The sequence below is a fragment of the Nicotiana tomentosiformis genome, chromosome 8, assembly GCF_000390325.3.
Source record: "Nicotiana tomentosiformis chromosome 8, ASM39032v3, whole genome shotgun sequence".
NCBI lineage: Eukaryota > Viridiplantae > Streptophyta > Magnoliopsida > Solanales > Solanaceae > Nicotiana > Nicotiana tomentosiformis.
In genome coordinates, this window is record NC_090819.1 from 80,325,855 (window position 1) to 80,336,216 (window position 10,362).

General features: G+C 31.7%; 1 protein-coding gene across 2 annotated transcripts; it reads left to right on the top strand.

Annotated features, from left to right (window-relative positions):
* Nucleotides 1-1,183: 1,183 nt before the first annotated feature.
* On the top strand, nucleotides 1,184-5,155 carry LOC104115250 (probable phospholipid hydroperoxide glutathione peroxidase). Of its 2 annotated transcripts, XM_009625835.4 has the most exons (6): nucleotides 1,184-1,465; nucleotides 2,024-2,097; nucleotides 2,542-2,606; nucleotides 3,076-3,200; nucleotides 3,895-4,056; nucleotides 4,960-5,155. In XM_009625835.4, exons 1-6 carry the CDS (start codon nucleotides 1,214-1,216, stop codon nucleotides 4,996-4,998), a joined length of 717 nt encoding a protein of 238 aa, XP_009624130.1. In that variant the 5' UTR covers nucleotides 1,184-1,213; the 3' UTR covers nucleotides 4,999-5,155. The 2 variants fall into 2 exon arrangements, with proteins under 2 accessions (XP_009624130.1, XP_070038564.1); XM_070182463.1 differs by lacking the exon at nucleotides 3,895-4,056.
* Nucleotides 5,156-10,362: the final 5,207 nt, after the last annotated feature.

Sequence of the window (10,362 nt, forward strand, 5' to 3'; positions counted from 1 at the left end):
GTGCCGGTCACAATTTCCAGCGTAGGTCGTGACAATATTTATTTGGGAAAACAACATCATATAGTCGCTCCAAAAATAATAATCGAGAAATTATATATTTTTTGTATATTAATATACGATATACATAATCTGTGTATATCTTTTGTATATTTAGCTTGCATATCTTGTTATTTTAAGCCGACCAGCCAAATATGTAACTTGTCATTTTGTATTTCATGTGTACTGTCAAAGAAGGCCAGATTTGGAAAGACTATGTTTAACGATACTTGCTTAAACCCATACATAAACAGAAAGAAAAGTAAAGAAGAAGAGGAACATAGGAAAAACAAGCCCCGTCAGTGGCCGCAAGAATTAGAAAAAGATTTGGTTCTTCCCTCTGAAGTTACGCTACTGTCATTAAAGGGGGAATTAAAGAATTTTTATGTCAAAGAGATCTCCACCCCACACAATCTTTAAGCTTTTTACATTGATCAGCAAAATTCTTTGCTTATCACGTTGAAATGGTATAAGAACTATTCCCTCCATCATAACTATTAAACCTCTTTCCTCTCCTGAAAAAATAAATTACTATTACTATTTAACATATACACGAAAAACATAACAAATTATAATGATTTGCAAAGGCAAACCGTCGAGGAAATATATTTTAAAATTTGGTCAATTTTTTCCCCATTAAATCTAAGATAAAATAATTTTTTTCAGCAGACATGATCATTGCGTTTGTTTCCAGTGATACAAAATGCGAGCTTAGTTTGTTATACATATATACCAATTATTACGTTTAGATTGTCTACTGTTTTTTGATACTATCAGGTTACACTTGGTCACATCAATGTCTAAAATGTCGTGTAACCTCAAAATTGAGTTATGTCGGATAATAAAACTTAACGGATGGTGTAAAAATTAATGTGCTTAGCCTTTGATGTTAGATTATCGTCGTCAAATTATATTGGTATGGAAATATGTAGTTCACCTTATTTAATTTATATAGTTGAGTAAAGTTTATTAGTGAAAATAATAGCAGAAAATAATCTTCATAATTACCTTTAATAATTTGTCTATTTCGCTTGTCCGAAAAGTTTTTGCTTCTACTAAAGCTATGAATGACCGCGAGCAATCGGAATCACTTGTAAATTAAGTAGCCATCTATATATAAAGTCATTGTCCAAACTTCAAACTCAAAGAACAAAACAACACAAAACATAAAATAAAAATGACCTCTATGGTTCTTTCATCGCCTTTGAATGCTTTACCACATTTAAAACTAAGAATAAACTCTTCTTCATGTATTTATTTATCCAACAAGATCTCTCTTGAATCCTCTAAATCTTCATTTAGCAATGGTGACTTCACTTTTCCTTCACCAAATTTCTCAACATTTGTATCAAAATCTCCATCTTTGAATGTTATCACTGCCCAAACATCTCCACTTGGAGAACACACCATCTATGAATTCCAAGCAAAGGTATGGCTTTTTCATTGTTATTTTTCACTTTTTTGTTTACATATTGGGATGTATATACTCTTCCCCTCCTTTGTAGTAATAATAGTTGAAAATTAGTTTGATGAAACAAAGCATCATTTCAAAATGTAAATTTTATAGGTTGAATAAGTTAATTTTCTCATATTAGCTAGTAATTAAAAGTTGTGGAGGAAATTAATTAGTAATGGAATGCTATCAAATATTTGACAAATAACCTCAAGATTAGAAGAATGTTACTACATTATTTAGAGCACAAGAATAGTTTTCTGGTAAACCTATCTATTTGCTTTGGTTTTTGTCACATATAATTATGTACTACTCTTACTTTAATTTCTTGCCTTTTTCCAGTTTGAGGAGAAGTCTAAATTTGGGTATCTGTTTTTTCTCTTTTTCTTTTTTCTCTTTGTAAGATTTTATTCTGTTGTTGTCTTTCTGCTGATAAGTTCCACTTTAATTAAGAGTTCAAAGTAATACTAATATTTATTCATTCTTTTATTATTTTTACAACTGAAATAATATTGTATCTCATCTTTCACACAGGAAAAGAGAAGAGGTCTCTCACTCAGTTGCTTTAGAGGGAAGGTTCTTCTGATTGTCAATGTTCCTGAGCAAGGGTATCCTATCATCCATAAAATGAGCATAATTCATTTAATTTGCTGATTTTTACTTTACCCCTTTATACTGAAACTTTGAGAAGGAGTATTAGCTTATAATTTACTTTATTTTACTTTTCTTACTTGTGTTTTAAATTAGAAAATGTCTAAGTATGTCTTTTATTCATTAAAATGGCTTCTCATGGGTAAATGTAAACTTGTCATATATATCTATTTCTTTATAAACAATAGTGTAACACCATAAAGGTATATGAATTTTTTTTTTTCTAGTCTGCAACAGCAGTTTATAATATTTGAAATGATATTTCAATTAGCTTTATTTTTTAAAATATATTTTCAGAGGATTATCGAATATTATTTCACTTTAAACTTTTAGGAATTTACGTTGAATACGTTGTGGTTAAATTCTATGTAAGATTGAAATTTTGCATATGCTGGTTTCAGTTCCGTGTGGACAGAATCGCAGTATGAATTACTCCATTATCTATATGACAACCATAAATCTCAAGGTAAGTAGCTTAAATTTTTGTTTTTGTTTTTTTGTTGTTATATTTCTATCATTTTTATTAACAGCACTTCTATACGCTAATTATTATCCCTAGCTAGCACCAGCTTTATGATTTTCTTGCCTATGTATAATTGAGAATGATATAGTTTTAATCCATCTATTAAACATTATTTGTACTAACTTTTGTTGCTCAAGTATCTTGATCTTACACATTTAATAATTCGATAATTTGATCTGAAAAATTATACTGAGTATATAGAAAATTATATTATGTATATAGATCAAAAATTACTTGTATACATATATAATAAATTTTAAACAAACACTCTTTAGAAAAATTTTCGCGCTCACAATCGTGTAATTTATTATTGGTATAACGATTATAAACTAAATAAGAATATTGATTTATCTTCTTTCACCGATGGCTTGAAAAAGAGTATATAAGAAAAATATTATTTCACTGTAAGTAGGGTTCGAGATTGCAGCATTTGTGTACGATAAGAAAGAAACTGATAAAGAAGGAAATGATGCACAAAAAGCACCATCAAGGGGACAGGTAGAGATTAATGCTGCTAGATTTCGAGTATTCGACAAGGTTTGTTTTTTCTCTTCCTTTTAGGATGCAAATTAAATGCACGATCTTATCTATACGACTTAATTAGTACTATCAATCACACTTCTTTTTTTCCCCTCCTTTTATTGAGTTACATTTAATTTGATCCCCTTGGAATTAGTTCGGATAAATATTCATTAACCTTTTGTAATAGTAATATTTTGATATCTAAAAACTACAAGTAATGCTATAGAGTTGATTTCTTGCCACTATAACTTAGAAAACTGTTGATATCTAACTAGTTTTCATAACAACTTTGGGCGTTTGGACATAAGAATTATAAAATTTCGGAAAAAAGTGAAAAAGTAAAAATTATATTTGAAAATTAGAGTTGTGTTTGGACATGAATATAATTTTGGGTTGTTTTTGAATTTTTGTGAGTGATCTGAGTAAAAATTTTGAAAACAACTTTTTGAAATTTTTCAAAATTTATCTTCAAGTAAAAATTGAAATCTTTTGATCAAATACTGATTTTGAAAAAAAGTGAAAAAAATTCGAAAACAAAGTAAAAAAATTTTCATGGCCAAACCGGCTCGAATCGTCTCAATGTAGTTTAAATATATCCTAAGTGTTTCTGAAACTAAACTACACATTTACATGACCTGAGCGGATAAATAAATTCTATTTTCTTTTTTATTTATTGGAAAATTTTATATTCCAATATCAATAATAACAGGTAAAACTGAATGGTCAAAGGGCACATCCACTCTTTGTACATCTAAGGTTAAAATTTGGGAGAGGAGAACCTATCAAGACTGAATTCCACAAGTTTCTCGTAGACAGAAATGGTGTAGCTTACAAAAGCTTCTCATTGGACACACCACGTCACGAGATTGAGGTATTTTTCTTAATAACATATAGAGATTTAGTGGGCGTTTGGACATAAGAATTGTGAAATTTCGAAAAAAATAGAAAAAATAATTTCAAATGAAAATGGTATTTGAAAATTAGAATTATGTTTGGACATAAATACAATTTGGAGCTGTTTTTGAATTTTTGTGAGTGATTTGAAGTGAAAACTTTGAAAAACAGCGGAATTTTTCAAATTTTCAAAAATTTTCAATATTCATTTTCAAGTGAAATTTAAAATTTTCATAGCTAAACACTGATTTCGAAAAAGGTAAATTTTTTTAAGGAAATAAAAATATTTTATAGCCAAACGGGCCCTGAATATTAGTTAAATATGGATAATATTAGAAGTTAATTATTTTCCTATTTCAGAATACCAAAAAGTTGCTTATAAATGTTTATAATATAATACAACTGAATCTCCAAAATGTATAAAGTGAAAAACAATTTGGAAATTATAGTTTTGCTTTGTTTGTTTTCCTTTTCCTTTATCCTTTTTAATTTGAATATTTCATTCTTTCAATATTTCTAAAGAGGGTAAGAACATGTCAATGCAAAATAAACAAATTATAGTGAGTTAGGATCGTTTTACCCTCAATGTGGACTTTCGGAGTCTGAGTCCAAAGCAAGTAATTTATTTCTTTATAAACTTGATGTGGTCATACTTTGAGCAATCTTGAACTAGAATTGGTAATTTTCACTTTTCTTTTAAGAAAGTTTCAATACTAATTTTAAATAAGTTTATGGGTCGGAGGAGTTGAGTAGTTTTTTTTTTCTTTCTCATTTTTTCTTTTTGACCATGTTTTCTTGTTCAAGTTCTACTATTCATATATATATATATATATATATATATCCAGACTCTTTTATTTTTCTCTCTTCATTCTTTTATCAGGATCACATCAAGCATTTACTCTTGGAGGATATAGATTGATAAAGTTTAAGCAACCCAATAAGATGGCGCATTATTTACTTTGACCTTGGTATTTTCTGTTCTTATATTTATCAAAAATTCTTCATACTTGATGTTATTGCTGATGATTCGTCAGGTAGAAAACAAGTTGAAAGTAAGAAATTTATGTCTGAATTAATTTATTATTGTCTTGCTTAAATTATGTGCCAGTGCTTAGTGTTAATTAAATTTTCCTTTGGTTGAGTTTGGCCTTGGTCGGACATGTAATATACAACAACAAAATGTACATTTTACTAGTTCTGTGGTAACAACCACACCTTAATATTTTACTGCATAAGTTTCGACTTGTTATTAATTTAATTATTATAGGAGAATTACGTACGCCGTTCTTCAGTTTAATTATATCCACAAGTGGTAGAAGAAAAATCATTTCTTTTAATAAGTCAAAGGACTGTCCGTGGTGGGTAAGTGGCAACTGGCAGGTTGACTAGATTGACAAAGTTCTTTCGCTAGAGGAGAGGAAGCTAGTCGATCGTATGAAGGTTTGGGGTTTACCCATAACTTCTTTTTTATTTTCTTTATATTATTTTTAAAATTATCTGATATCCGATGTTTACTAACATGACTAATTACCAGATTCGTGTTGAGTAGATCCACTAGAAAAAGGTATATTTACCAGATTCGTGTTGAGTATGTCACTAATTTTGAGTTATATTTACACTCATCACTCTGCATAAAATAAGATAAAAGTAATGTAAACATAATATTATTATAACTATAAGGAAAGTTAGCGTTCACAAGCAAAATTTTATAAAGAAAAGTTTCTGAATTTATCCCAAAAATTTATTGTGGCTCTAAAAAAGGGTCCTGCTTTAGGAGCACTGTTTGACTGTTTCCATAGAAAAAGAGGAGGCAAAAATGAATATGAAAGTGCATGGAGACCCCTCTTTCACCAACTCAAAAACATATATTTAAGTTTTTTTAATTAACTAATCATATGTTTAAGGGTGAAAATCATTTATATCCCTCAAGTTTACTTTAAAAATCAAATTCATATTCCTCCAACTTTGATTAATTGTCCTTTTCATCCTTTCATCCTACGCAATGTCTATTTTATCCTTTGACATTTTCAACTCCCCATATACGTAATACCTTTTTTATATTATCTAGATATTTTTAATGCAAGTATTTATTCATAATATAATATCTTATTATATAATTTAATGTAAGTTCACTAACATTATAAATAAAATAATCATATTATGAATTTATTACAAAATATATTGCTACTTTATTATTATTATTATTATTTTAATATTATATGTATTAAAATACAAATAATGTATGCCGGTGTGTGAGAGAGAGATTTTAAGTTTCACTATTTTTATTATTCTCCATGTGTATATAAAATTTTGAGTTTTAATTGTTGTTAGTAGATTTTTTCTAAAAATTAGAATTAAAGTTCATGTAAAGTGTAAATAGATATGTTTTACAAATTTATTATAAAATTTACCTCTATTTTTCGCCCATTATTTTTTTAATTACCTGCATTGTATAATTTTTAAAATATTCACTCTCTTTTATTTTTAATTTTGTAATTAGATTGAGTTTTGGTTGCTATTAATAAAATTACTGATACGAGTAGATTATTTATTATAGTTTTTTATTTTTCTCATTTATTTCACTATTGAACGTCATTAATTTATATGCTTGACTACTACTTCTTACTTTTTTGGTTTCGAAAAAGTTTTTTTAATTTGTCTATAGGTAAGTGGATAACATAAATTAAAATAAAAAATATCATTATATTAAAGAATAAAAATAAGAGATAAAAATTATAAAGGATAACATAGATATTTAAAGAAGTCACCTTAGATAGAAGGAGCAGAATAATAATTTTTCCGAATTGAAGATTACTTTGATTTTTAAAGCAAATTTGAGAAATATAAATAATTTTCGAGATAGGGGGGGGGGGGAGTTTGAGTTTCACTCCACCAACCCCACTAACTAAATGAAGAATAAAAAAAGGCCACATCTCCACTATAAATAACCATTATCATCCTAAAAGCTTTTCAAACAATATCCCATAGCAAAACATTCATCTTATTCCTTTCAATTTTCTTTCCTACCACACAATTCTAACCGAACAGTATGGCCCCAGCTTCTCAATCTGAAACAACCACCAACTCCTCGTCAGAGAAACACAATTCTGCTTGAAGTCTCCCCTACCCCTTTTACTGAATGCAAGCATACCACAAACGAAGGGTTCAAGCCCTGAAAGGCTATGTATTTATAGAAGTATATCCAGTTAAGGATGTAAAACCTAGTGTAAATAAACTATAAAAGAAAATGATAAATTTCAATACATTTGCTACAATTCTATTGGCTAAGTAGTAACCTACATAACAAGAAAATAATTCCTTTACAATGATATGTCACACGTATGGAGCATGTGAAAATAAGCTGCACTCATTTAATCTGGACGGCTCACAATTGATCTACCAATTTAATCATCAACGTTCAAAGATGAGCCACGTGTCAAATTCCCTTTCACATTTTATGTTTCTCATTCTGTGTAAACTCCGAACTTAATGCTTTTGTCGGAAACCCTAGAGTCATCTTTTTCACTGTGCTTTCTTCTTCATTCTTCTTCTGAGAGAAATCATGAGAGGCCATTATCTCAACATCCTCCCTCAAGTTGGAGGGGACGGAAGTAACACCCAACTTGCTAATAGTAGAATTATGAGCTGGGCCTAAGAGAGATTTGGTGAAAAGATCAGCGAGCTGTGACGAGTAAGGAACGCATGAGAGTGTAATTAGACCGGAAAGATACTGTTGCCGAACAAAATAATAGTCTAATTCCACGTGCTTGGTCCTTTCGTGAAATACTAGATTCCGGGCAATATGAATTGCCGATTTGCTATCAGAGAGAACAGGCACCGGTAAAGAAGGAGATACAGATAAATCTTCAAGTAATCAAGTTAGCCATGTCAACTCAGCTACAACTCGACACATGGATCGAGATTCCGCCTCAGCGGAGGACAAAGAAAGAAAGGCTTGTTTCTTTGATTTTCATGAGATGGGTGATCTTCCTAGTGCAATATAGAAGCCACTGATAGAGCGACTGGATTCAAGGCAAGAAGCCCAGTCTGCATCGCAGAAAGCAACAAGCTTGAGAGAGGGATCTGAGTTCAAAAAGATTCCTTTGTCCAGGATCTGAGCGGAGGTACCTCAGAACTCGAATGGCTGCCATATAGTGTGAAAGTCATAGACTTTGCATGTATTGACTGAGCTTAGGGACAACAAAGGACAGGTCTAGCCTTGTGTGAGTCAAATAGTTCAGTTTCCAAAAAAGATGACGGTATACAATGGGATTGGAGATCAAAAGGCCTTCATCAGCGGCGAGTTTTCAAAATGGTTCAAGAGGCGAGGACGTACAAGATGAATTGGAAATATCAAATTCCCGCAGTAAATCCAAGGTAAATTTCTTTTGACACACGATAATCCACTGTGCTTCCCTGAGAATTTCCATCCCTAGGAAATAGGGCAAATTTCCCAAATTTTTCACTTTGAATTATGTACTAAGGAATGACTTAAGTGCTGAAATTTCTTTAGAATCATTGCCACTATTAAGAATGTCGTCTACATACACTGCGACAATAGAAGTTAGATTCCCAGTACTTTTAAAAAAATAGAGAGTAGTCATTCATGGAGGAAGAATATCCTTTGAAACTTAAAGCACCTGCAAGCTGAGCATACCAATGTTGTGAAGCTTGCTTTAAGCCATAGAGAGACTTTCTGAGCAGACAAACATGGTTGGGACTTGAGGAAGACATTCCAGAAGAAAATTTCATGTAAACTTCCTCTTGATATCTCCATGTATAAAAGCATTGCTCACATCTAACTGATAGATATGCCAGTCCTTCTTAGCTGCTATTGCCATTAAGCATCTGTAAATGGTCATTTTGACCACTGGTGAAAATGTGTCTGTATAGTCTATTCCTTCCCTTTGAATGTCTCCCCTAACTACTAATCTAGCCTTGAGTCCTCTATTGATCCATCTGATTTATGCTTGACTTTGTAAACCCATTTGCAAGGTAATACCTTCTTTCTTTTAGGTAATAGCACCACATCCCAAGTATGATTCTCTTGTAGTGCTGCAATTTCTGAGTCCATGGACTTTTGCCAACCAAGATGCATAGATGCTTGAGAATAACTAACAGGTTCTTGTACTTCTGAGATGGACTGCATGATGTATTGATTCTGTGCTGACAAGGCTCCAAAAGAGTAAGCATTAGGCTTAGCAGGTTGTGCTAGACAAGAATCAGTAAGTTTAGTGAGGATGATATTATTACAAATGTAATCCTTGAAGTGCCTTGCCCATTGAGTTTCTCTACTAGATCTCATAGGTACAGGTGAAGTCAAGATATGATCATGAGAGTTGCTCCTAGGGAAATGAGAGCTGGATGAGGGGATGTTTCTAGGTGAATGACCAATATGAGGTGACTGGAAACCAGCTGGGATTAGGTAAGAAGGAAAACTCTGACTAGTTCAACTAGAACTAGGTGAACTGAGGTTGTGAGGTAATTGATCACTAGTAGGAATTGGTGTAACGACCCGACTTGTCGTTTTAAGAATTTACGCCTCGTTTAGTGACTATCTCGAGCAGCTTCGTAATATATATTATGACCCTCGGGTGTGGTCGAGTTTGGTTTTCGGAAGATTCAGAATTAAATTTAAAGAACAATTCTCATTTTAAAGCTTAAATGGAAAGAGTTGATCGGAGAGTTGACTTTTGAGCAAACGACCCCAGAATGGAATTTCAATGGTGTCAATAGCTTTGTATGATAATTTTGGACTTAGGGATATGTTCGGATTTGGATTTGGAAGTCCGTAGGACAATTCGACGCATTTTGGCAAAAGTTGGAAAATAAAAGATTTTGGAACGTTCGACCGACGGTTGAATTTTTGATAACGAGGTCGGATTTTGATTCTGGAAATTGGAACAGCTCCATTACATCATTTATGTCTCGTGTGCAAAATTTGAAGTCATTCCAGATTGATTTGATACGTTTCGGCGCAAAATATAGAAGTTGGAAGAATTGAAAACTCATAATTCGATTCAATGTGCGATTCATAATTTCGGCGTTGTTTGACATAGTTTAAAGCCTCGACTAAGTTCGTATTATATTTTGGGACATGTTGGTATATTTGGTTAAAGTACCGAGGGCCTCGGGTGGATTCCGGGTGGTTAACAGATCAATTTGGACTTGAAGAAAACTGCTAGAATTTTGGACTTGCTGGTGTGATCACTTCTGCGGAAGCTCGATCGTAGAAGCGACTGAAGAGGGGGAGCTGAGAAGGCCGCAAAGAGGTAACTTGTGC